Raw genomic sequence first — 27,500 nt, 5'->3', positions numbered from 1 at the left:
CTTTTTCAACGTTATTGTCACTTTCTCCAAAGTTTTTCCACATTATTTGTGCATTTTCGAACGTTTTTGGTGTATTTTTCAACGTTTTTGTGCTTCTTTCAACATTTTGTCACAGTTTTTGTAACTTTAAGTAACTTTTGGGTTTTTACGTGGCCCAAACTGTTATTAATGCAATAACAGTCAAAATATCAGACTTTTTCTCTTCGATAAAAGCATGTTAATAAACTAAAACATGTCTGGCCCTTAGTGGAGCTGAGTTTGACTGGTGATGCTCTCCAGTTCATAAAAACAAATAGCGGCAAAAATGAGGAAGAACGCGCTTAGGAAAAGGGACAAAAAAAGGACCAATTTAGTATTTTTTTTGTAAAAAATTCCAAAACATCAATAAAAAAAGAACCGAAAATGTTAAAAAAAAAAGTCGGAAATAGCAAAAATGTCAGAAAAAGCGCCAACAATGTCGGAAGAAGTGTAAAACGAGCCCCTAAAATGTCAGACATAGCGGCAAAAACGACGAAGAAAGCGCCGAACACCAAGAACCAGGAGGTAGGAACTGGAGGATGAAAAGTCAAAGTGTGAAAATATTACACCTGAAGAAGTATTTAGGGGGAGAGGTTTTGGTACAACGTTGTAAGAGTTTATACTTTTACTTCAACAAAGTATTGTAACTTTTACTTCTAGTACTAGTATCTGAGACGTGTGTAGGTTAGGATTTCTCTCACTAAACAAACGAGAAGATAGTTTCAAAGGCTAAAAAGTACACAAAGCAAAAACTGAAGCCCCTACAACATTAAAAGCCCCGAAATCACCATCCCCAAACCCACCAGACTCCATGTAAATAAACAGGACTTTTAGCGTGTATAGAGCCAGCATATCTCCACCAGACTCCATGTAAATAATCAGGACTTTTAGCGTGTATAGAGCCAGCATATTTCCACCAGACTCCATGTAAATAATCAGTACTTTTAGCGTGTATAGAGCCAGCATATTTCCACCAGACTCCATGTAAATAAACAGGACTTTTAGCGTGTATAGAGCCAGCATATCTCCACCAGACTCCATGTAAATAATCAGGACTTTTAGCGTGTATAGAGCCAGCATATTTCCACCAGACTCCATGTAAATAATCAGTACTTTTAGCGTGTATAGAGCCAGCATATTTCCACCAGACTCCATGTAAATAATCAGGACTTTTAGCGTGTATAGAGCCATCATATCTCCACATGTAAATGGGTGAATTAAGGGTTTATTTCAACCAAACCAGAGTGGTGATTGTTGGAACAGTGGAAAAATGAACCAAGATGGCTTTTGGTAGTTTTATTTAGTTTCTGTCTGTGTGTTTAAGTCCAGACTTATTTGCTGTTGATGAAAACCTTTCAGACAGCTAAAGTCTCTAAATTACTTTCTACTCCCTCCCACTTATATATGCACATATATTATTATGTTATTTACCGGGGCTGCAACTAACGGTTAGTTTCATGGTGGACTAATGTGTGGATTATTTCCTGGATGAATGGGTTAGTTGTTGGGTCTCTAAAATGTCAGAAAAGTGTTAACCAAAAAGCCCAAAATAACGTCCTCAGATGTCTTGTTTTGTCCACAACTCAAAGATCTTCAGTTTCCTGTCCCAGAGGAGAGAAGAAACTAGAAGATATTCACATTTAACAAGCTGACATCACACAACTTTACTTGTTTTGACATAAAAAATGGCTCAAACTGATAAATCAATCATCCAAATAGCTGGCGATTAATTTAACAGTTGACAACTAATCAATTAATCTTTGCAGCTCTATTCAACACAAACCACAATTTATTTTTCTAATCTTAACTAGTTTTGATTAACAAGTTTTGGTGTCTGAAATAAACTGTGGTCGCTACATGACGGTCGCCCTTTTTTCGGCTAAACTTAACTGTAAAGACCGCCATGTTCACTTCAAGTACTTGTGTAAAAGAAATGGTCAAATAAAATACTAAATAAACGTAACTTACATGCAAGTTGATCAATAGACAGACTGTATATACAGGTAGCACTTTTCATACATGTAAACTAGGGAGTTCCTCTCACACACACACACACACACACACACACACACACACACAGACACATACACACACACACACACACACACACACACAGACACATACACACACACACACACACACACACACACACACACACACACACACAGAGACACATACACACACACACACAGCTACACACACACACACACACACACACACACAGAGACACATACACACACACACACAGCTACACACACACACACACACACACACACACACACACAGAGACACACACACACACACACAGCTACACACACAGCTACACACACACACACACACACACACACACACACACACACACACACACACACACACACATACACACACACACACACACACACACACAGACACACACACACACACACACACACACACACACACACACACACACACACAGAGACACATACACACACACACACAGCTACACACACACACACACACACACACACACACAGAGACACATACACACACACACACACACACAGCTACACACACACACACACACACACACACAGAGACACACACACACACACACACAGCTACACACACACACACACACACACACACACACACACACACAGAGACACAGACACATACGCACACATACACACACACACACACAGCTACACACACACAGAGACACAGACACAGACACACACACAGAGACACAGACACACACACACACACACACACAGACACAGACACACACACACACACACACACACACACAGACACACACACACACACAGAGACACAGACACACACACACACACACACACACACACACACACACAAACTCACACATGACAAAAGTAAAGTTGGGAAGTTTGTGAACACTGAATGATTGAGTGATGGAGGGAGAAAGGGACAGCTGGCTCCGCAGTGAGAGGGTGGGAGGAGGAGGGTTTGGGGGGTGTTTGTTGCCTGAGCGTGGGGGGGGGGGGGGGGGGCAGATGGACCCCTGCAAACAATAGAGGCGGACAGATGCAGCCACAAAGAGCAGCGACCACACACTCGACACTCAAACGCACAAAAACCAAAGATGATGGTCTGATGACGTCTGATGGCCACGAAAACCCTCAAAGTCACTTTATTATTTCTAATTCTCTTGTATCGTAATAGAGCTGCAAAGATTAATCCATTCATCGATAATCTGTAAACAATTTTTTTTACAATTGATTCATCGGTTTGAGTCATAAAAACTTTATAACTTTAAAAAAATATATATTATTTTCTTAAGATGTGAAAATGGGTTTCAAAATGAACTCGTTTCCAGAATTTTCCTAGAATTTGAAGCCGAAAACAGGACGCAAAAATCAACAAAAATGACTTCTGATTTAAGCAAATACTTGAAACAACTTCAACGGACCGATACCGCCATTTGTTTTAAGAAAATTAACCTTTGAATTACAGACAACAAGCACGTGTTAGTGGCTTTTTCTCACGTACATTTTGTCTCAATGTTCAAATGAAGTTTCCTGTGGTGTAGTCTAATGTATTGTAGTGGGTATACTGTACTGTATATTGGCCAGAATCTGCCTTTGGGGGAGTGGGGGTCTGGGTGTCCTCCCCCAGGGAAGTTTTGAGCATCACAGACTTCATTTCCTGTATTCTGATACACTTTTATGCACCAATTTACGGCTGAAATCCCTTTATTTATCCTTATGTGAAGAAGAAAAACACAGATGATAATTCAAAATATATGAAAGATATAATGGAAAGTACGTTGTTGCGTGTCATTGGGCATTTTTAAGTGGGTATGTGGAAATCCTGGAGCTTTCTTAGTGGGTATACTGTGTATACCTGCGTATCACGGAGCGTGTAACAACTGAACTGCTGTCAACAGAACCGCGCTGCATCTCTTCAGAGATATTGGAGAACTTCCTGCAGTCACCCAGGGGGCTTTGAGGGGGACAAAGGGAGGATTTTTTTGTCCCTTCCTTTCTCACCCCTCCCCCCTTCCCCTCCTTTTCTACGACAGCGACAGCCTGAGGGCGGGAGGAAACATCCTAACACACTCATCCATACAGGGGAGGGGCCTCGCTGCAGTAACAGGGTGGTCATGTAACAGGGAGGAGGAGGAGGAGGAACTAAAGTCAGGGTTTCTGCAGGTTTCACAGAGTCAAAGTTCAGACTTTTTAAGACCTTTAAGAATGAAATTCAGGATGAGGAGTGGGACAGAATCTGTGGGAATATTAAAGCAGCCATATTATGCTCATTTTCAGGTTCATAATTGTATTTTAAGGTTGTACCAGAATAGGTTTACATGGTTTAATGTTCTAAAAACACCATATTGTTGTTGTACTGCACCGCTCTCTCTCACTGCTGCAGATCCTCTTTTCAGCTGGTCTCTGTTTTAGCTACAGAGTGAGACCTCTTTTCTTCTTCTTCTTCTTCTGTACTATCTTTGATTGCTCTTGCACATGCTCAGTAGCTCAGATGTAGATCATGTCAGCTAGCTAGCTCCATAGACAGTAAAAGAAAGGCTGTTTCTACAACTTTGGTCAGTTACAAGGCAGGATTAGCTGGGAGACTTCTAAATGAGGGCGCACATGGAAGTAGTTCTTTTGGAGATTATGGTGAACTTGTGTGTGTTGTAGCAGTGCTTTGCTATTGAGAACGAGGTAGCATGCTAGCGTTACGAGCTAATGGTTGCGGTTAGCCTGCTCGTTTCGGCTTCTGACGTCACAAGCCGTGACGATTGTGACCAGCTCACCCAGAGACTGAAGGCAGGACACATTCAGAAACCGTATCTCACTCTAAACACCATGGGTGGATTTTTTTCAAAGTTTGTATGTGTGTGGAAGCACCAGAGACACAACATAACACCCCAAATCCCAGAAAAAGTGTTTTTTTCATAATATGGGCACTTTAAAACAGGGTTCATACACATTTTAACCAATACTTTTTCATAACTTTTTGGCAAATTTCCATGACTACGTATTCCTGAAAATGTCAGTCGACATTATACAATAAGAATAAAAATCTGTGTTAAAGTTTACCCTCAGAGGTTTAACCATAAAATGAATGATAATGTATGTGGTTCATAGTGGGAGTCGTAATATCGTACCCCAATAAAACGGTGAGGTTAGGACTTTTTATGTTTCCAAAACCTTTCCAGGCCTGGAATTTGCATTTTTCAAAAATCCATAACTTTTCCAGGTTTTTTCAAAACGTATCAACCCTGTAAAACTATGTCACAGGATGTGAGGGTGCTCTTCATTCAGTTCAAGATTATGCATCGCTTCTAGGGGTGCACACAGTGAAATACAGTCACGCTTTTACACCACTTAGCTGTCAGCATTTTAAGGTGTTTAGTCCAGCTACTAGCTAACGGTAACGTAATGCTAACATTAGTCTCGCTTTGCCAGACCCTCCTCCAAGCACGCTGCCTGTATCTTTTCACGGTAACCCTTCATAGAGATGTATCAGCTTACTTTAAGTAACAGCGACAGTAAAAAGGTATTTCACGCTATTATTATGGTTAAACTTTGCAACTGATCTGCAGTTCACGTGCATTCCGAACCGTGAGTGTTGACGGATCAACTATGGTCCGTTACACCACTACTCGCTTCTATTGGACTCCCTCCAGATTGTGTAGAATTGGTCTGAAAGACGCACCAAACTGTTGGAAATGTAAGACAGACGACGGCCAATTACTTCATGTCCTATGGTCCTGTGATAAGGTCCAGGAACAGGGAAATTTCCCTTTATTCTTTTACCTTTTGAACTTAGTTTTTTCATACGCAACACAAGACAAAATAAAAGTTTACTTGCAAAACGTTATGTGCAGAATAACTGTCCTCAGTTGCTTTGTTTTTGTGATCGTTAGAAGCTGTAATCGTGATTAAAGTTTGATTAATTGCACAACCCCAAAATCAAACTGTAAAACGAGGCACTGCAGTGTTTTCCCTCGGCTTGTGGAAGACTTCGTGAGCATATTTAGCGGCGGGGGTTTAAGGGTACTCTCTCAAGAATATGTGGTTTTTTAATTTTAAAAAAATGCAATTTGACATATTTTTGGACCGGTCTGTGACTAAATCGTTGGAAAAACTGGAGCAGATAAACACTGTTCTTCTGTTTTTTAAACCAGCGTGGACTCTAAACATGAAACCTGGACCAGCTGTCGACTCCATGTTTTTAAAGACGTATTTATGCAGCCTGTCGTCGTCTTTTGTTTCCTGTTTACTCCACCGCATCTTCAAATCATATTATATCAAACCTCTGGCCGCTGAAGCCTGACTGAGCGAGCTCAGTGCCGGTACGCGCCGAGTGGAGGTTAATTTGTCCAAACAGAGAGACTGCGGTTAACCAAATGTTTGGAGGAAGACTTGGCATGTGGTGAGTAATTAGGCTCCGTGTCAGACAGAAAGACCTGGAACAGGACATGAACCTGAAGACCTGCCGCCCACTCAGCCGCCAAGATCCTTCACTTTCTCCTCTTGTGCTCGTGTCAGAGGGGGAGGAAGTACTCTTTTATTTGTAGATTGTTTATAACAGTAAAAGTACCAATACTAACCTGTTAAAATACTCAGCTACAAGTACAGTGGCTTGAAAAGTTGTTTGGTGTAAGGTCGACATATAAGTCCTGCTTTAAAAATGTTACTGAAGTTCCTATGTTGTTTCTCCTGGGAGTACTTTCTGAAAATCAAACAATCAAAAGATACATACTTCGTATACTCCTACTGATCGCTAGGATAATCATAACTGTAAATTGGAGGAAAAGCACCTTCATCGACAAAAGTCCAATGGACTCACAGGGCCCTATTTTAACAATCTAAGCACCAGGCACTGCAGAGATTAGATTAGATTGTTAAAAGTCCAAATCCACTTTTGCTAGGGTCTGTGCAATCAACCAATCAGAGATCATCTCCCATTCCCTTTAAAAGCCAGGTGTGTTTGGACCTTGGAGCATTGCTGTTATGATGGAGGATTAGCACCGTAATATTTTTATTTGTAATCTTCTGCATGTGTGTGTGAGCTGCTGTGCGTCCCTGTGTGTGTAACAAGCATAGTGTGTGCGCTGTGTACGAGCCTAGGAGCATTTTACTAATGCTCTGTTAAAATAACAATGAAATGCTGCGTTATTGACTTTAGACCAGGTTTTTGTTGGTCAATGGTGCCATCACTTCCCGCTGCCTCAAGATAGTAATACGCCCAGAATGCACCTGAACACACCTTCCTGTAAGACCAGCACGCCCAGAATGCACCTGAACACACCTCCCTGTAAGACCAGCACGCCCAGAATACACCTGAACACACCTCCCTGTAAGACCAGCACGCCCAGAATGCACCTGAACACACCTCCCTGTAAGACCAGCACGCCCATGGGCCACAGATGGGAGCAGGTGCATTTGCTGTTTAAATGACGTGGGCGCTGGACGGGAAACTGACAACTGGGTCGGTCTTAAACTAGCAAAGACACTTGGGTCGGGCTTGGCACTGCGCTGGGTGCCAGATAGGACCCAGAGACTGAAACTAGTCCATGTTGTGGAGAACTCGACAGCCAAACTACAATTGAAAATTGACATTTTTCTACAAAGATGGACTCCTCTGGCTCCCTGTATCTTAAAGAATGGGTTTTAAAGTTGGTTTTAAAATATCCATCATTATGAAATGGTGAACAGATAGTTAAGTTATTTTACTGTTAACAATCAATGAAATGATAATCATTAACTTGTACTAATTATTAATTATGCTATATTCTATATAAACAATATAAAGAGTTTGGGAGATGTTGAAAAGTGAATTTTTTTTATGCTAGAAGTTTCCCTCTGCTCCCAGTCTTTGTGCTAAGCTACACTTAGCAGCTAATAGACCTTTTTCACAGCAGACATGTTGACATGTCATAGTAGGTAAATCACAGGTGTATTAAACCATTAATCATGGCTGTGTTCCACTTAGGAGAGGTCCTGGTAGTGTTCATGCTGACTCACTGAAATATCTCACTGGGACACTTGATGGAACTGAGCCATCGTTAAGGTGATCAATTTCAGCTGTGCTTTTCCTACTATGACAAGTCAACATGTCTGCTGTGAAAAAGGTCCATATCTCCCTCTCTGAGTCTAAACGTACTCCCCAAAGATGTGGGACCGTTCCCATCTCGTCAGTTTATGTAGGATTTGTGGAGCTCCATCTCCTCTACTATCTCTCTCTCTCTTTCTCTCGCTGCTCTTCTTTTTCTTCTTGCCTCTCCGAGTGTGAGGACTTTCAATATCAGTGTATTTGGTTTGAGGCCAGCGGGCAAATATTGACCGCGTGGATCAGAATGAAAAATGTTTCTGCAGCGCTGGCTGTGTCTGAGATGATGAGTTTTTCTGTCTGGTCCAAGCAGGCTCTGCATCGCGGCGGGGCTCGCCGTCGGAGGATGTTTTGGACGCCAGCGTGCGGCCTCCCATCAACACCATTTATGTCCCCTTCTCTTCGCCCGTCCCTCAGCTGGCTCTGAAGCATCAATACCTGCAGCACAAATCACTTTCTCTTCCCTCCAACACAGCTCAGCCTCTCCGCAGCATCCGCTCTGACTGAACTGTTAAATACAGGTGTGTTTCTCCTGACACCGAACACTAAAAACGACCCTGACTTCTGCATAAACTAGTTCCCTCTCGAGCTCAATGATTTGCTCCGTCCTGCCAATTACGGCGCCCTTAACAAGTGACCGACAGCTCGCTGTTAAAGCCGACTCTTTTCTCCCTGCACCATTATTGCTCATCCGCAATCACTTCAAATTAGATCCACAAGTCAATACGAGAAGTCAATATTTAATTTGCCTGCAGCAGGTGGTGATTCAGTCAGAGACATGGTGGATCTCCAGCGTCACAAAGACTGTCCTTCATGTGAAGACACTCAGCAATGGAGGGCAGGTCCAACTTATAAAACGGTCTTCAACTGAGGACAGAAAACTGGACGTTATAGTTTGGATTCGGGGGGGTTTTGTGTTTGATAAATGTTCGGGTTTCCTGCTTTGTCCTGTCGTATAACATGCACAGTAAACCACAGAAACATATTGCACTCTGTGGCCGGTAGAGATGTCTTTTATAATCCACATTGTTGGACATCCAAACAGAGTGACCTGCTGTTTTTGCCGCTGACAGACTCAGATTATTATTCTAAGTGTTTGAGAACATTATGGAAAGGATCCCTACAGAGATAGACCTTTTAGTTAAAGAGTAAGATCCCCATCTCCAAACCCACCAGACTCCATGTAAATAATCACTACTTTTAGCGTGTATGGAGCCAGCATATTTCTACCAGACTCCATGTAAATAATCAGTACTTTTAGCCTGTATAGAGCCAGCATATTTCCACCAGACTCCATGTAAATAATCAGTACTTTTAACGTGTATAGAGCCAGCATATTTCCACCAGACTCCATGTAAATAATCAGGACTTTTAGCGTGTATAGAGCCAGCATATTTCCACCAGACTCCATGTAAATGATCAGGACTTTTAGCGTGTATAGAGCCAGCATATTTCCACCAGACTCCATGTAAATAATCAGGACTTTTAGCGTGTATAGAGCCAGCATATTTCCACCAGACTCCATGTAAATGATCAGGACTTTTAGCGTGTATAGAGCCAGCATATTTCCACCAGACTCCATGTAAATAATCAGGACTTTTAGCGTGTATAGAGCCAGCATATCTCCACATGAAATGGGTGAATTAAGGGTTTATTTCAACCAAACCAGAGTGGTGATTGTTGGAACAGTGGAAAGATGAACCAAGACGGCTTTTGGTAGTTTTATTTTGTTTCTGTCCACTTTGAATGAAGTGTGTTTTACGATGATGAAAGTAGTGATTATTTATATGGAGTCTGGTGTAGTTTGGCGATATTGATTTCGGGGCTGTTTCATGTTAAACTAAAATGATCTTACTCTTTAACTAAAAGGTCTATCTCTGTAGGGATCCTTTCATAATGTTGTCAGACACTTAGAATAATAATCTGAGTCTGTCAGCAGCAAAAACTTAACTTTTAGTGGACGGACATTGAAGGTTTAACGTTACATTGCATCTTGTTTCGCCGCTGCTTATCAATCAAAAATCTTTTTAACTTTATTCAAACTCGATCTTGGTTCATCTTTCCACTGTTCCAACAATCACCACTCTGGTTTTGGTTGAAATAAACCCTTAATTCACCCATTTACATGTGGAGATATGATGGCTCTATACACGCTAAAAGTCCTGATTATTTACATGGAGTCTGGTGGAAATATGCTGGCTCTATACACGCTAAAAGTCCTGATCATTTACATGGAGTCTGGTGGAAATATGCTGGCTCTATACACGCTAAAAGTCCTGATTATTTACATGGAGTCTGGTGGAAATATGCTGGCTCTATACACGCTAAAAGTCCTGATTATTTACATGGAGTCTGGTGGAAATATGCTGGCTCTATACACGCTAAAAGTCCTGATTATTTACATGGAGTCTGGTGGAGATATGCTGGCTCTATACACGCTAAAAGTCCTGATTATTTACATGGAGTCTGGTGGAAATATGCTGGCTCTATACACGCTAAAAGTACTGATTATTTACATGGAGTCTGGTGTAGTTTGGTGATGGCGATCTTACTCTTTAACAAAAAGTTCTCTCTCTGTAGGTATCCTTTCCATGATGTTGTCAGTGTCAATGTGATTGTCCGTCTGTGTGGTGAACTTTAGATGAGTCCTGGGTGTCTCAGTGCATGCTGGGATAAAGGGAGGGTCAAGAGCGCTGGATCCATCCTGAATTAACTCAGTTTTTAGGGAATTAAGACAGCAGCCTGCCTCCTAGTGATGCCCGCTGGCTGTTAAACACCGAAAAGTCTCCGGAGGATCGTCTAACAGCTTCACTTGGAGTCGTATTATGATGTTCAGGATTGATCTCCCTCTTCGACTGTGTCTAATTATGCCTTGGGGAGGTAACAAAGGAAGGTGTAACACGACGTACTCTTCATTATCTGGCTGGAGGAGGACCTTGGCAGCCACTCTTTAGCGACAAAACAAAATGTTTATCTGTTGGGTTAAAAAGGCCGATGGCACAAAAATGGCTGCATCCAAACATGTTACTTACAGTGTTTTCCCTGGCTTTGTGGAAGACTTAGGTGCTCATATTTGGCGTTGGGTTTAAGCTTCCTTTCTTTAAGAAATTGTTACATTTTTCAATAAAAAGAAATGCAAATTCCCCCAGACATTTGTACATGTGTCCTTTAAGGCTTTGGGGTTTTGGCATCTCTTTGTAGTCAGTTTGTGTCTTTTCGTGGTAGTTTTGCGTCTCTTTATCACATCTATTTGGACCGTTATTATCCTCATATCTGTGTCTGAAACATTGGTAAAGCTAGAGCACATAATACATAAATAACTCAAAAAGCTTAAAGACAAAACTTGCTAAAGAAGTCCGACTACAGTCATCAGATCTGAGAAAAGTCTTTTAGTTGTATTCATTGTTGAGGTGCTTCACCTAACAATGAATGGAGGGGGAAACCCTGACATACAGAGTAACGGGGAGAGGAGATATTTTAGGAAATGTGGGGCTATTTCTTTTTGGATGTAATAGAAGAAAGTAGAGATGCACCGATTACAACTTTCTAGGCCAATTCCGATTTCTGATTTTCTTTGCGTTAGGCCAGCTGATACCGATTTTAGCCGAATCTGATTTCATTTTTTCTAACCACTTTACAGCACACGCAAATATTTATTTTCTATATTTTCTTTAATAGAAAAATGTGATGAACAGATAATGGATCACTATAAAATAGAACTATATAAATTACTCCTGGTGTGGGACATTCACACACATCTAAAGAGCAATGTTAGAACCATTTCCTTCTTTTCACATCAATATCAACTAAAGAAATGTGATTTAGGTTTTTGGTGTCGTCCCTCCACGCCCTACTTTCTCCTTGCAGGTGTTGCATATTGTAAACTTGTTATCTTCTGCACACACGCTGAAGAATTCCCAAACAGCTGACATGTTGCAGGTTAATTCACCAGGTTCCTACATGTGGAGAATAGCGCCGACACACGGAGGAGAAGTTGAGAGAAAGGAGAAAGAGAGCGTGCTGTGGCGTCCGTGCTGTGGCGTCCGTGCTGTGGCGTCCGTGTGTGCGTGCGTCCTTGAGAACTGTAACTGGTATAACTTATGTTGTCAGTTAATTGGAGCGTTGACCGGCATGAAATCACCATATGTCAGACTGACCTGCCGGTCGCCGGTCATGGCCGAGCACGTGAAAACCGGTGTTTTCTCTAGAAGGAATGTCTGTCTGAATTTAGTTTTTTATTTTCTTAACTGGCACCTGATATAGTGGATTGGTAACAGGTTCTGTGAAGGCATGTTTGTTGTAATGTGTGTTCTGTGTTGTAAAATGCTTCAAAAAAGCAATAATAACTACGGTAGAACTGCAAGCAGTTGTGAACAGACTCCAAGCCTCAAAGTTGCTACAACGCTAATTAAGACTATCAGCTCCACACAACTCCCTCTGGATTTCTCAGCATGACTGACCCTTGTCTTGCCTTGTCTTCCTGTCGACCTGCAACTTTGTGTTTTTCTGGGTTAAAATTTCAACATTTTGTTGTTCTTTTTCTACACTTTTCTCAACAAGATTTTTTGGGGCTTTTCCGCCTTTAATGGACAGGACAGCCAGGTGAGAAAGAGGAGAGAGAGAGAGAGAGAGAGGGGGAAGACATGCAGGAAATCGTCACGGGTCTGACTCCAACCGTGGACCTCTGCATCGAGGCATGAGCCTCTCAGTATATGTGCGCCTGCTCTACCACTGAGCCAACCCGGCTACACTTTTCTCGACGTTTTTGTCAATTTTATTCAAATGTTTTGGTCACTTTTAGGCATTTTTTAAATCTTTATTTTTGTCAAGTTTTTAACATGTTTTTTTGTTGCCTTTTACGATGTTTTTCTTTCACACTTATTTAAAAAAAAAAATGTTGTCACTTTTTTTTAACAAGTTTGTGCACCTTTGGTGATGTTTTTGATGGATTTTTTTTTGTCACTTTCTCTGATTTTTTTTTTGGTCACTTTTTTCAGCGTTTAAAAAAAATAAATGTATTTGTTGATTTTTTTTTTTCTGCGTTTTTGTAGCTTTTTTCAAACATTTGTCACTTTTTGTCAACGTTCTTTTGTCATAGTTCTGATATAGAAAGTTTTTGTAAAACGGGTCACAACAGGAGGGTTAAGTTCAGAAGACTGGCGTCGTCTGGTTGACTTTCTCGCGCTGAAACTCGAGTTCTGAGACTCTCAAGATTAATTACCTCCTCTAGTTAAAAGCCAGAACCACTTGACAACACCACTGTCATGCCGCGTTGAAAGCGATTGGACGCTGAGAGAGTTCTGCAAATCTACCCATTTACAAGGTAAACCTGTTCAACAAATTCAGCCTCAATTACACACGCCGATGCCTTGCAACAATTATCCACCCATCACAGAGCGCAAAGTTCATTTTAATTAGGTTTTTGTTATGCTTATGCTCTGCTCTGTGAAGGGGAAATATGTCTGCGGAAAGAAAACGCTGCCACAAAGTGAGGAAGAGGAATCGACTTCCACTCCGTAATGAATCGCAGCTCTGAAAATAAACTGACGTGTAATGAATCCTTGGTCTCGGCTCTGTGAGAAGAAGCCAAAAGACGCCATTTACAGTCCTCAGCAATACTTCTGTAGGCACAAACACTCTCTGTCACTTTAAAAACACACACACACAGAGACACACACACACACACACAGACAGACACAGAGACACACACACACACACACACACACACACACACACACACACACACACACACACAGAGAGAGACACACACACACAGACACACACACACACACAGAGACACACACACACACAGACAGACACAGACACACACACACAGACACACACACAGACACACACACACACAGACACAGACACACACACACACACACAGACCCAGACACACACACACACACACACACACACACACAGACACACACACACACACACACAGACACACACACACACACAGACAGACACACACACACACACACACACACAGACAGACACACACAGAATACTTCTGTACTTTAACTACATGAAGGTAATCATTGAACACCTGCTCTTACGAGGCAGATATCAAACAGGAAGATTGATTTTCAAAATAAAGGCTCCAGAGAAGCTGGATATTTTCCAAAATAAAACAAAGATAGAAGCAGTGCATGTCCTTACCTGTCCGTTCTGAAGTTCGTTGAGGCCTTTGCACAACGTCTGGTTCTGAAAAAAAGTCAAGAAAGAACTGTTAAGACTTCTACAGAATAATATTTAGGCTGTGCTGTTATTAAAGGACGCCTGTTTCGGTTCTTGTCAGCAGCAAACTGCTAACTTTTGTCTGATCCGCTTCACGCTGCAGTAAGCCCTCATCCTGCACTTTAACAAACACTACCAATCAACCAGCGAAGAAGCCTCTGGAGGCAGAGGCGCCAGCGCGCCATCATCACAGCTGGACCGCTCCCAGCCGGCAGACCCAGATCTGCGTCTATTTGTCATCTGTAATCCGACGGAATCACATAGAGACGTCTGGGGACCGGAGAGGAAAAAGTGAAAGTGAGAATCTTTATTTATTTTGTATTTCCCTGCAGCAGGGCCGGTCGGATCAGAGACAGAGAGAGAGAGAGAGAGAGAGAGAGAGAGAGAGAGAGAGAGAGACAGAGAGAGAGAGAGAGAGAGAGAGAGGATAGTCAGATTGATAAATGGCGGAGGATTCATTCTGTATGCATTACTTTACACACTGGGGAAATTTATAAGCAGAGTGCTGATAGTTTTGCTCGGGAGTTGCGTCACAGAGAGATTACTGCAGCGCAAAGCCTGGAGCGTTTTACAACGTCTCCACGCTGGGTCCGACTCGCTCCCCATCGCAGCTCCTGCCGAGTTATTTCACAGCCGGGGCGGAGCCAGACGTGGGAAACATTCGGGGCTCAGCCCAAACCTGCAGGGGGGCGGGAGGGGGCAGCTATAGCAGCTATATGCACTGTTTCTCAAGCCGTTAATATCAGGACACGAAAACATGATAGTTTGTAACACCACATTTTGGTGGATGTTGACGTTTTTTTCTAGGGCTGCAACTAACGATTATTTTCATAGTCGATTAATCTGTCGATTATTTTCTCGATTAATCGATTAGTTGTTTGATTTATAAAAATGTCAAAACATGGTGAAAAATGTGCTTCAGTGTTTCCCAAATATCTTGTTCTGTCCAAAACTCAAAAGATATTCAGTTTACTGTCCCACAGGAGAGAAGAAACTAGAAGATCTTCACATTTAACAAGCTGGAATCAGAGAAATCTGATTATTTTTAATAAAAAAATGACTCAAACGATTAATCGATTATCAAAATAGTTGCCGATTAATGACAACTAATCGATTAATTGATTCATCGTTGCACCTCTAGTTTTTTTCCACTTTTTCAACATCTTTGTCGCTTTTTCGATGTTTATTTACACATTTTTATTTACACATTCTTTTCTGTTTCTTTGTCGTTATTTTCTGTTTTTTCAACATTTAGGTCGGGTTTTTTTTTTTAATGTTTTTTCACGATTTTGTCGTTTATTTCGATGTTTATTTCAACATTTTTCGACGCTGTTGTAGCTTTGTTCAGATGGGTTTTTTTCCGACACTTTATTTGACGCTAGGCTCTACGAGGAGCCTACGCCGTTGAAAGGATTTTAACTTGTGCACTGGCGTGTCTGTGTCGTTCTAGGGTATCTCTTTAAGAGAAAAGCAGAGCGTGCGTGCGTTTGTGCGTGCGTGACAGGATAAACTTCGGAGCGAGTACCGACTCCAGCGGTGGAGACAGAGAAACAAAGTGTCCCCCTGTGCTTTCTGACCACGGTGAGAAATCTGTAGCAGGAAAAGTTGATTTCATAGTCTTCACGGAGAACAAGAACCCGGAAATAAGTAGAGGGAAATGTGACGCTACCAAGCCGACCAATCACAGTTGTTGCAGTCGCGCAACGTGTAGTTACATTCCTGGGAAGGTGCACGTCAGGCTACGGTCCGTATCTACGCACGTATCTATGGCATAGATTGGAAAAGCCCCTTTTAAAATTGACCGTATTTTCGTTTTTTATAACACAACCAATGTTGTCAATGCCTTCGTTAAGGTGTAGAGCTCCTGGTGATACTTGGAGCAAAGTCTCATGTTGTGTCGAGCCTTCTTAGTAGTTTAAAAATAGATATTTTGAGGCTAGCATCAAAGTGTCCCTAGCTCTCCCATTCAAAAGGCCATTTGACCCAAAAACGAGAATACGGTAAATCTTAAAAGTGGCAATTCCGTCCTAAATATGCTTTTAAACTAAAGTTTGACTCGGGTACATTCACAAAAAGACCCTAGGTTGAATTTTGCCGAGAGTTAGGCTTCAAACGTCCACACATCCCGTCCACACAAGCACTGTGTTGCACTTTTGGGCGTTCCACAGTGAGTGAATGCTGCTGATTTGTAAGAAATACAGTACATGAGCCAAACAAGGTTCTAAAAGACTTCACAGGGACGCTGCTGATTGGATGAGAAGACATGAAAGCGAGGGGATTGGTTCTCGCTGACACTTGTCTCAACCTTGTGGGGTAAAATTTATGCATTAAGTTCTGTATGAAAAGCAGGCACACTGTGGGTGTGTTTGTTTGTCCTTCATTCCCAAAATACAAATATTTGTTGTGCGGAGATATAAATCAGCTCACTCAGAGAAAAAGGACGGACTGAGGGATGATTTCTCTCACAACATAATCCTCCTCCGTCCACCGAATGCAACAAAATGAAAACAAATGGCATTTCCTTCTCGCATCAACAGCCAGAGCATCTGTTCAAAAAGCACACAAACACAGCCGGCGTTTGCTTCCTTGTTAGCATTACGGCAGGACGGCTTTCTGGGGAGAGCATTAGTGCTGTTTGGCTAACTCCGACGGGCTTCATCTCTCAAAGCTGTAACTGTGGAGCCTCGTGGGAACCGGCGGCCACCTGCCCAGCTGCCTCCGCCGGCTCCTTCCTCCCAGCAACACTGCTGTCCCAAACTAAACACCCGCCAAATGTCTGGATGATCAATTAGAGTCAATGTGTCCAAAATGGATTCATGCTCCGGGGACCATCACTGTGTTTTTATGGAAATCCAACCTTTTGATATTTTTTGGTTTTTTTTAGTGCAGATTAATGTAATACTTTTTTTCTTGAAATATTACGAATTAAAAAAAAAAAAAAATATTACGACTTTTTTCACTGAAATATTACGACTATTTTTGCTGAAATATGGCCGATAATCTGTCTCTCTCTCATTGTTACAGGTCTAGTTGTTGTGTACTGACTTAAGGACACTGGCTGGTGTGTTGGAGAAGCTAACCACAGGGAGGAAGAAGAGGAAGAGGAGGAACAGGAGGAAGAGGAGGAAGAGGCCCAGAGGAGGGAAGAGGAGGAAGAGGAGGAAAAGGAGGAAGAGGAGGAAGAGAGGCTGAGGCCCAGAGGAGGAAGAGGAGGAAGAGGAGGAAAAGGAGGAAGAGGAGGAAGAGAGGCTGAGGCCCAGAGGAGGAAGAGGAGGAACAGGAGGAAGAGGCCCAGAGGAGGAAGAGGAGGCTGAGGCCCAGAGGAGGAAGAGGAGGAAGAGGAGAAAGAGGAGAAAGAGGAGGAAGAGGAGGCCAAGGCCCAGAGGAGGAAGAGGAGGCTGAGGCCCAGAGGAGGAAGAGGAGGAAGAGGAGAAAGAGGAGAAAGAGGAGGAAGATGAGGCCAAGGCCCAGAGGAGGAAGAGGAGGAAGAGGAGAAAGAGGAGAAAGAGGAGGAAGAGGAGGCCAAGGCCCAGAGGAGGAACAGGAGGAACAGGAGGAAGAGGCCCAGAGGAGGAAGAGGAGGCTGAGGCCCAGAGGAGGAAGAGGAGGAAGAGGAGAAAGAGGAGGAAGATGAGGCCAAGGCCCAGAGGAGGAAGAGGAGGAAGAGGAGAAAGAGGAGAAAGAGGAGGAAGAGGAGGCCAAGGCCCAGAGGAGGAAGAGGTCCCTGGTGTGACAGCAGCGTGAGGCTGAAACATGCTCCAACATGCCAGTGTTCAATTAGAGGTGTGTGTGTGTGTGTGTGTGTGTGTGTGTGTGTGTGTGTGTGTGTGTGTGTGTGTGTGTGTGTGTGTGTGTGTGTGTGTGAAACGCCCGTGGTTTCTCTGTCTACATCTTCATTAAGAGAAGCTCTTAGAAACCCCGTTGACCAGCTGTTCTGTCAGTTTTTAGACTAAAAACTAAATATACGTTTGTTTCCAGCAGCATCTGTCACTTTCTAATAAGACGTTTCAGAGGGAACATATCAGGGCTGAGGAAAGAAATAAAAAAAAAAAAACACTTTGCATGGAACCATCCACGTTATTGTTTTTGACAATTATGTAGAAAGAAAGCCAAATGTCTGATATAGAAACTTGGACAACTTTCCTGGGGTAAACCCTGTCATCGTTTTATCATCACTAAAAAAGGAAAGTTATGATGATGAGGGAGGTTTGACTCCAACATGTCTTTCACATTTATAAAAGCACAGATTGCTAACAGTGCTAACAGCGCCTTCCTATCAACGCTGATGTACGGTTCATCCTGTGACGGATTCTGTGTCCGACTTCCCTCTCACATGTGCAGCAGCAGAGACAAAAGACAATTTCATTTACCTGCATCTAATGAAAAGGCAATTTGTTGTGTTACAGCATGGAGATGGAGCGAGCAGACAGCCTGTAGGTTTCACAGCAGAAAGGAACGGCTGTGTGTGTGTGTGTGTGTGTGTGTGTGTGTGTGTGTGTGTGTGTTTGTGTGTGTGTGTGTCTGTGTCTGTGTCTGTGTGTGTGTGTGTGTGTGTGTGTGTCGTCCGCAGCAACAAGCCTGCAGCTGCACAAACTCAATCATTTTCTCCACATTGACCTGTTAGAGACAACTGCCTCTCTCTCTCTCTCTCCCTCCCTCCCTCCCTCCCTCTCCCTCTTTCTCCAACACAGATCTTTTACTGCAGTAAAAGTACTAATACAACACTGTAAAAACACTTGTTACAAGTTCAAGTCCTGCATTGCAACTGTTCCTGACATATTGTATTGATCGCAGGCCTCTTAATTAAATCAAAGCGAATCGTATGGTGGTAGCAAATATTGTATTGTTATATGAAGAATCAATATAATATTGTATCATGATGAAACTTGTTTACACCCTTAGTGTTTACCAGGCAGGGAGGGTCTAACTAAGAGATGGTATCAAGTTGCATTATGGGAAATGTAGGCTCCAGTGTTCAGTGCTCCATAGTACGTACTTTTTTGACTTTTTATGGTTCTCAAAGTCTCCCAACTTAAAGGAAGTGGGAGGCGTACTCGTAATATTTCAGGAAAAAAAGTTGTACAATTTCATGAAAAAAAATATTTCAGAAAAAGAAGTTGTAAAATTTCATGAAAAAAAAAAAATATTTCAGAAAAAGAAGTTGTAAAATTTCATGAAAAAAAATATATATTTCAGAAAAAAAAGTTGTAAATTTTTTGGGGAAAAAAAGTTGTAAAATTTATGGGAAAAAAAGTTTTAACGTCTTCTCATTTGTGGAAGTGTTACAGTTATATTATGGAAGGAAGTTCAGTTGTCTTTTCTGTTTTATTATAAGTCTACATTTGGGCCACCAAAAATGTACTTTGGCCACCAAATTTAGGGGCTTGTTGGCCCCCTCTCATTCCCCCTGCTCTGGCGTCTCCCCTTCTCATTCCCCCTGCTCTGGCGTCTCCCCTTCTCATTCCCCCTGCTCTGGCATCTCCCCCTGTCATTCCTCCTGCTCTGGCGTTTCCCCCTGTCATTCCCCCTGCTCTGGCGTTTCCCCCTCTCATTCCCCCTGCTCTGGCGTTTCCCCCTCTCATTCCCCCTGCTCTGGCGTTTCCCCCTCTCATTCCCCCTGCTCTGGCGTTTCCCCCTCTCATTCCTCCTGCTCTGGCATTTCCCCCTCTCATTCCCCCTGCTCTGGCGTTTCCCCCTCTCATTCCCCCTGCTCTGGCGTTTCCCCCTCTCATTCCCCCTGCTCTGGCGTTTCCCCCTCTCATTCCTCCTGCTCTGGCGTTTCCCCCTCTCATTCCCCCTGCTCTGGCGTTTCCCCCTCTCATTCCCCCTGCTCTGGCATTTCCCCCCTCTCATTGGGGCCAGTGCTTAAAAACAGTGTGTTTGACATAGTGTCTTATCCCCGAGCTCTTTTTGTGGAACGTTAATTTAAACTTCCACGCAGCAGCCATCGAGCTTTTTGGGCTCCGCTTTGTCCTCACGGGTTGCGAAACGCAGCAGAGGTCAACGTGGAGAACGGCGTGACGTATGTTCACTAAATAAAGCGTGCATCGTGTTTGTTTGGGTAATAAAAAGTGATGGTAGCAGCGCCAGAGCCGCAGGCGAGTGAATAGCGCCGGAGACATCCGGCCTGTAGCCCTGCCTCTGTCAGCCAGCGCTGCACGTCTGCATCCCTGTGTCTTTATTTTTATGCGAGCAGAAAGCCTTGTTATATTTGGCATGTTGCTACGGAAACGAGCCTCCGTTTAAAAGCACTTTTGTTGCCTCTTTCTTCCTCTGGGAGGGTAGAACAAACTGTGCCGAGGCTTTTCTTTTTTCTGAAGCGTCTCTTCGACACGGAGCTAAGAGAGCACCAACAAGTACAAAACTCCGCGGCAAGCAAGTCATTATTTTTCATTAAGCAAAGCCGCTCAGTAATCACTCCTCCTTTCCAGGCACAGATTCAGCTGACCGTTGAATAATGTGTGGCGAACACACACACACAGAAACACACCCTCACAGCCTGGAGCTGTGCAGAGACAACACGGATATACAGTCCTCAGAAATAACAGTGGCTGTCAGCAGCATCGCCACTTCAGCTCGCTCCAAATAATTGGGTTAATTTAGCAGTTTAGCGCAATGGCGCCCCAGGACGGCGCCAAAACAGTCCACAGCAGCAGCTCCGGCAGTTGTGACCAAAATAAATTAACAAACTGAGGCAGCGGCAGCTAACTGCCTCCATACTGTTCCTGCCTTTATCTCTTTCTCTGGGGCACTTCTCTCCAAAAAAAAAACCATTTATTTTTAATTGCTTTTCAGCCTTTTTTTTGTCTGCATCTTTGTTTACGTCTCCGCGGCCTCCGATAAGCGAGGCAATAATTGGAAATGAATGTGAATACACAGACACAGAGGTAGCTAGAATGTCAACCTTTAAACTGAAGCTCAACGCTGCAGAGTGCAGCAGTCCGTTCTTCTTTCTGCAGCGTGCACGACGCCCGTTCTGCTGCTTTCATTAGTTTGTGCGAGCGCCGTTTAGATTTCCATACGCGTGCTCCAGAAAGCAGCTGGTGTCCCCGACAGGCTACATGTAAACACAATGTATGTCAGAGGGCAAAGAAGACGCACCGTCGCCGTCTGGCCGCCGTCTGAGTCCGACTAAGTCAGGGTCAGGCGGTGAGAAGAGGAAACATCTGGGTGGATCTGTGAGCTCCAGGAAAGTCTTATCACGAAGTCAAACGACCTCTCAGGGTTCAACCGTAAGGTTGTTTTTCCACTTATCCGGTCAGACAAGTGAAAAAAAATTCTACTTGCCCGAAGTCAATTTTTACTGGCCCCTATACCGTACAAATTGTGTCAGTAAAAAAAATTATGAAAAAAAAAAAAATAAAAACATTTCAAAGAATGTCAAAATAAAATCACAAGAAGCGTTAAAAACGTGGGCGCCCGGTTAGCTCAGTTGGTAGAGCGTGCGCCCATATATAGAGGTTTACCCTACAGTCACATTAGCTACAAGAGACAGAGACAAAGCGACAGGCTGCTAGGGCTGCCACCTCTTAGTCGATTAGTCGACTAATCGGTCGTTTTGGTCTTAGTCGACTAAGATTTCTTTAGTTGATGAGTCATTTTTTATGCTTATTCATGCTTAATTACTCATTTCCAAGAAACTTATGAGCACATTTCTGGTAAACACAAGATTTAAAGTGGTGCTTTTGCAGGATTAATTGTGGAGAAACTCAGTTTTACAGTTTTTTGGTTCATTAACTACATTTATATTGTGCTTTTCTAGTCTTAACCACCTCTCAAAGAGCACAGCTCTGTCGATTACATCAACTAATCAATTAATCGACAAAATCATATAAGTGTTAGTCGACTAAGAATTTCTTTAGTGGAGGACAGCCCTACAGGCTGCCATTCATTTTCAACGGGAGTGGCTGTTTGCCACGAGCAAGGAGGGGCCAAAATAGACAAGAAGTCTATTTCATGCAAATGCTGAGCGATGCGACAAAGAACGGCCAATCAGAGTGAAGGCAGCGTGACGTATGTCAGTGGCTCGAGTCAAAGAAATTTCTGTATATATCTGATATGTTTGGTATTTTATCTCATATATTTTGTTACTTTTATCGAGAAATTAGGGCTGCAACTAACGATTATTTTCATAGTCGATTAATCTGTCTATTATTTTCCCGATTAATCGATTAGTTGTTTGTCAAAACATGGTGAAAAATGTGGATCAGTGTTTCCCAAAGACTAAGATGACGTCCTCAAATGTCTTGTGTTGTCCAAAACTCAAAGATATTCAGTTTACTGTCCCAGAGGAGAGAAGAAACTAGAAGATATTCACATTTAACAAGCTGGAATCAGAGAAATCTGATTTCTTTTAATAAAAAAATGACTCAAACGATTAATCGATTATCAAAATAGTTGGCGATTAATTTAATAGTTGACAACTAATCGATTAATCTTTGCACCTCTACGAGAAATTAATACTTTTAAATCCAAAAACATCGTTCTTGTGACTTGATAATACCTCTGAAGTGACTTGTAAGACCTGGTTGAAGGTAGCACCGGAGAATTTCTGTTTTACTGTTGCCAAGCAACCAGGAGTAAGCTAGGCACGCCCAGGAGCGCCCATCAAGCGAGTGCATGTCGCTCTCTTTGGTAGCTAATGTGACTGGAGGGTTACTCCTCGATGCAGCGGCCGCAGGTTCGACTCCGACCTGCGGCCCCTTTGCTGCTGGTCATTCCTCTCTCTCTCTCTCTCTCTCTCTCTCTCTTTTCATGTCTTCAGCTGTCCTGTCAAAAATAAATGCCGAAAACGCCCAACGTTACAGAAGCATGGACAAGAAAGTCAAACTTTGAGGGAAAAAAAGGTCAAAAAAATGCTGAAAAAGCATCAAATAAAGAGTTAAATGTCGAAAAAATATTCTGGAAAAAAAGAAAAAATTCAAAAGTTGTCAAATGTAATGATGACCTTACAGTCTGTTCAACAACGTGACCTCGAACAAGCTCCCGATCTCAAGAAACACTTAAAGAACTACAGGAACCTACACAACAGATCCGTTGAACAAATAGGATTGATTTTTATATATTTTTAGTAGGGCTGTCAAAATAATGGGTTAATTTCGATTAATTAATCTGAGAAGAAATAACGCGTTAAAAGAAATAACGCAGATTAACGCAGATTAATCCATTCCATATTGACGTTTGACCCGGAGCCGTTCTAGCCACCATTGGACTGTAAAATGAAGGAGGGAGACGAGAATGTGCTGCCTGGATCATTAACTGGAACATTTACTGTAAAAATCTTCTTCCTGCCAACCCTGGCTACCGAAATCTGGAGCCACTGATATGTCTGCTCTTCTCTCTGATGCTCTGAAGACGATACAGGAAACACAAACACCGCTGCACGGGACGCTAGTTAACACTATACTCAACAGCAGCTAACGTTAGCCTACCGCTAGCTAGTTAACACTATACTCAACACTGACAGCAGCTAACGTTAGCCTACCGCTAGCTAGTTAACACTATACTCAACAGCAGCTAACGTTAGCCTACCGCTAGCTAGTTAACACTATACTCGACAGCAGCTAACGTTAGCCTACCGCTAGCTAGTTAACACTATACTCGACAGCAGCTAACGTTAGCCTACCGCTAGCTAGTTAACACTATACTCGACAGCAGCTAACGTTAGCCTACCGCTAGCTAGTTAACACTATACTCGACAGCAGCTAACGTTAGCCTACCGCTAGCTAGTTAACACTATACTCGACAGCAGCTAACGTTAGCCTACCGCTAGCTAGTTAACACTATACTCGACAGCAGCTAACGTTAGCCTACCGCTAGCTAGTTAACACTATACTCAACAGCAGCTAACGTTAGCCTACCGCTACCTAGTTAACACTATACTCGACACTGACAGCAGCTAATGTTAGCCTACCGCTAGCTAGTTAACACTATACTCAACAGCAGCTAACGTTAGCCTACCGCTAGCTAGTTAACATTATACTCGACACTGACAGCAGCTAACGTTAGCCTACCGCTAGCTAGTAGCTGGATTAAACACGGTTCCAATACTGACAGCTAACGCTGAACGGTGTAAAGTGTGACTGTGTTTTACTGTAGAGGACTGTGACTCAACAGCGGGATGTAACAATCTGCAGCTGCCGAGCTGCCGTCGGAAAAACAATACAGACGGTGCGTTCAATGAAACTGGTAAACTACAGCTTTGTGGTGCATTTGAAGTTATTGTAAATGTCCTTGGTGGTTGTTTTTGTCGTTCAACAGCAATTTACTAGTGAAATAAGTTATTGTTATTGTTATACATTATTATTAAATCATTTAATTTTGACCATATGGCCTTAGCAATAAACAAGCCGTTCTTTAATGTCACCAACTGTTGTTTAGTACCCTTTGTTTTCTTTTCTTTTTTTACTTTCTTAAAAAGTATCGGTTCAGGCACAGTTAATTATGTATGCGATTAATTTCGATTAATTAATTACAGCGTCTGTAATTAATTAGATTAATTTTTTTAATCGATTGACAGCCCTAATTTTTAGCTTTTTTGTTTTCGGTGCAGTCTCGTCTCGTTAACCGTGTGACTGTTATGATTGAAGATTGAAAATAAAGTATTAAAAAAAGTGTGTGTGTGTGTGTCTGTGTGTGTGTGTGTGTGTGTGTGTGTGTGTGTGTGTGTGTCTGTGTGTGTGTGTGTGTGTGTCTGTGTGTGTGTGTGTAACTCTGTGTGTGTGTGTGTGTGTGTGTGTGTGTGTGTGTGTGTCTGTGTGTGTGTGTGTGTAACTCTGTGTGTGTTTGTGTGTGTGTGTGTGTGTGTGTGTGTGTGTGTGTGTGTGTGTGTGTGTGTGTGTGTGTGTGTGTGTGTGTGTGTGTGTGTGTGTCTGTGTGTGTGTGTGTGTGTGTGTGTCTGTGTGTGTGTGTGTAACTGTGTGTGTGTGTGTGTGTGTGTGTGTGTGTGTGTGTGTGTGTGTCTGTGTGTGTGTGTGTGTGTAACTCTGTGTGTGTTTGTGTGTGTGTGTGTGTGTTTCTGCTTGTTTGTGTGTGTGTGTGTGTGTGTGTGTGTGTGTGTGTGTAACTCTGTGTGTGTGTGTGTGTGTGTGTGTGTGTGTGTGTGTGTGTGTGTGTGTGTGTGTGTGTGTGTGTGTGTCTGTGTGTGTGTGTCTGTGTGTGTGTAACTCTGTGTGTGTTTGTGTGTGTGTGTGTGTGTGTGTGTGTGTGTGTGTGTGTCTGTGTGTGTGTGTAACTCTGGGTGTGTTTGTTTGTGTGTGTGTGTGTGTGTGTGTGTCTCTGTGTGTGTAACTCTGAGTGTGTTTGTGTGTGTGTGTGTGTGTGTGTGTGTGTGTGTGTGTGTGTGTGTGTGTGTGTGTGTGTGTGATTGCTCCCAATACTACAGCCCCCATAAGCCTTATCTGCCTGTTGCCATGGAGACAACAAAGCATCTCACAAGCAGGTCTTTCTCATCCTCCACCTTTCCTTCAACCTCCCCCCTCCTCCTGTTTTGATGCATTCATGTGCAGTCAAAAACAGTGGGAGAAGTGACCTCTCCGTAAAGAATTACCTTGTAGATTTGGCCGTTTCTCAGCCTCTACAAACACGTTAATCGTCCCTCCACTCCAACGCTAACACCCCGTCACTGCCTTTCAGCCATCACTCACGGCGACCTTGTCGAGGAAAAACAAATTAAAGTCCCATTTATTATGCGGCACTCTTTGTTAGCGCCTGACTGGCAGCACAAGGACGCTTCCCCCCCCCCCCCACACACACACACACACACTCCCACAGCTGAATTCATACCCCAAACTCCAGCCACGCCAGCGCCAACGCCAACGCCAACTAACACTCTGCACACGCAGATGATTTTGATCAACTGTTAGTGGTTTTAACAGCACAATAGTTCGTCTTCCCCCCCTGAGATGACAATCATCTCCGGGTTATAAATCCTTCGTCACAGAGACGAATAAATCAAAAACACTTTTTATTCAGGACTTCATTCTTGAACGGAGCGGACGCCGGGCGCCACCCTCCATCTCAAGGTTATCCGTTAACGGCCATTTGACCGAGTATAAAGCTCAGGAGACGTTCCCATTCATCAACGGTAACTGCTCCGGTCTTACAAAAACCTGGCTCAAAAGGTTTCAAGGATGAATCTGCTAATATACAGTCGTGTGAAGAAATTAGGACCCCCATGCTAAAGTTGACTAAAAAGAGGAATAAAAAATCATCTTTTGGAAATTGATCTTAATGCCTTAATTAAAAAAAATGAGGAAAAATCCAATCTTTAAGGACACCAATTTTCTTTGTGAATGAATAATGTATCGTAAATAAATAAATGTTCTTCCTTAAAATACAGGGGGCATACGTCAGTACACCCCTATGTTAAATTCCCATAGAGGCAGGCAGACTTTTATTTTGAAAGGCCAGTTATTTCATGGATCCAGGATACTATGCATCCTGATAAAGTTCCCTTGGCCCCCACATCATCACATACCCTTCACCATACCCCCACATCATCACATACCCTTCACCATACCCCACATCATCACATACCCTTCACCATACCCCCACATCATCACATACCCTTCACCATACCCCCACATCATCACATACCCTGCACCATACCCCACATCATCACATACCCTTCACCATACCCCCACATCATCACATACCCTTCACCATACCCCCACATCATCACATACCCCCACATCATCACATACCCTTCACCATACCTAGAGATTGGCATGGGGTACTTTCCATAAAATCATCTCTCAATGCAAATCAAACCAGCTATTAGGCTAACTGACATAAAACCATGTTAATCTCTAGGTATGGTGAAGGGTATGTGATGATGTGGGGTATGTGATGATGTGGGGGTATGGTGAAGGGTATGTGATGATGTGGGGGTATGGTGAAGGGTATGTGATGACGTGGGGGTATGGTGAAGGGTATGTGATGATGTGGGGGTATGGTGAAGGGTATGTGATGATGTGGGGGTATGGTGAAGGGTATGTGATGATGTGGGGGTATGGTGAAGGGTATGTGATGATGTGGGGGTATTTTAATTTAAAGTTTATATGCATGTGGAAGCACCAGAGACACAAAATAAGAAAAAGTGATTTTTTTCATAATATGGGCACTATGGGATGTTTCAAGGCCTTGAATATATA

The 27,500-nt window shown here is 42.8% G+C and overlaps 1 protein-coding gene and 1 long non-coding RNA gene across 2 annotated transcripts in view; one reads left to right on the top strand and one right to left on the bottom strand.

Moving 5' to 3' along the window:
- phf21b (PHD finger protein 21B) overlaps positions 1-27,500 on the bottom strand; it is a 125,005-nt gene that overhangs the window by 58,121 nt on the left and 39,384 nt on the right. Inside the window, exon 3 of the mRNA XM_031309357.2 lies at positions 14,269-14,313. Within this exon, the coding sequence (XP_031165217.2) occupies positions 14,269-14,313 (45 nt within the window). The remainder of the gene's footprint in view (positions 1-14,268; positions 14,314-27,500) is intronic.
- The window catches only part of LOC116056960, a 7,181-nt gene continuing 2,260 nt past the window's right edge, over positions 22,580-27,500 (top strand). Inside the window, exon 1 of the long non-coding RNA XR_004106694.1 lies at positions 22,580-22,594. This is a non-coding gene — a long non-coding RNA (uncharacterized LOC116056960). The remainder of the gene's footprint in view (positions 22,595-27,500) is intronic.

This window comes from Sander lucioperca, chromosome 20 (genome assembly GCF_008315115.2).
Source record: "Sander lucioperca isolate FBNREF2018 chromosome 20, SLUC_FBN_1.2, whole genome shotgun sequence".
NCBI lineage: Eukaryota > Metazoa > Chordata > Actinopteri > Perciformes > Percidae > Sander > Sander lucioperca.
This window is presented reverse-complemented; position numbering and strand designations above follow the sequence as displayed.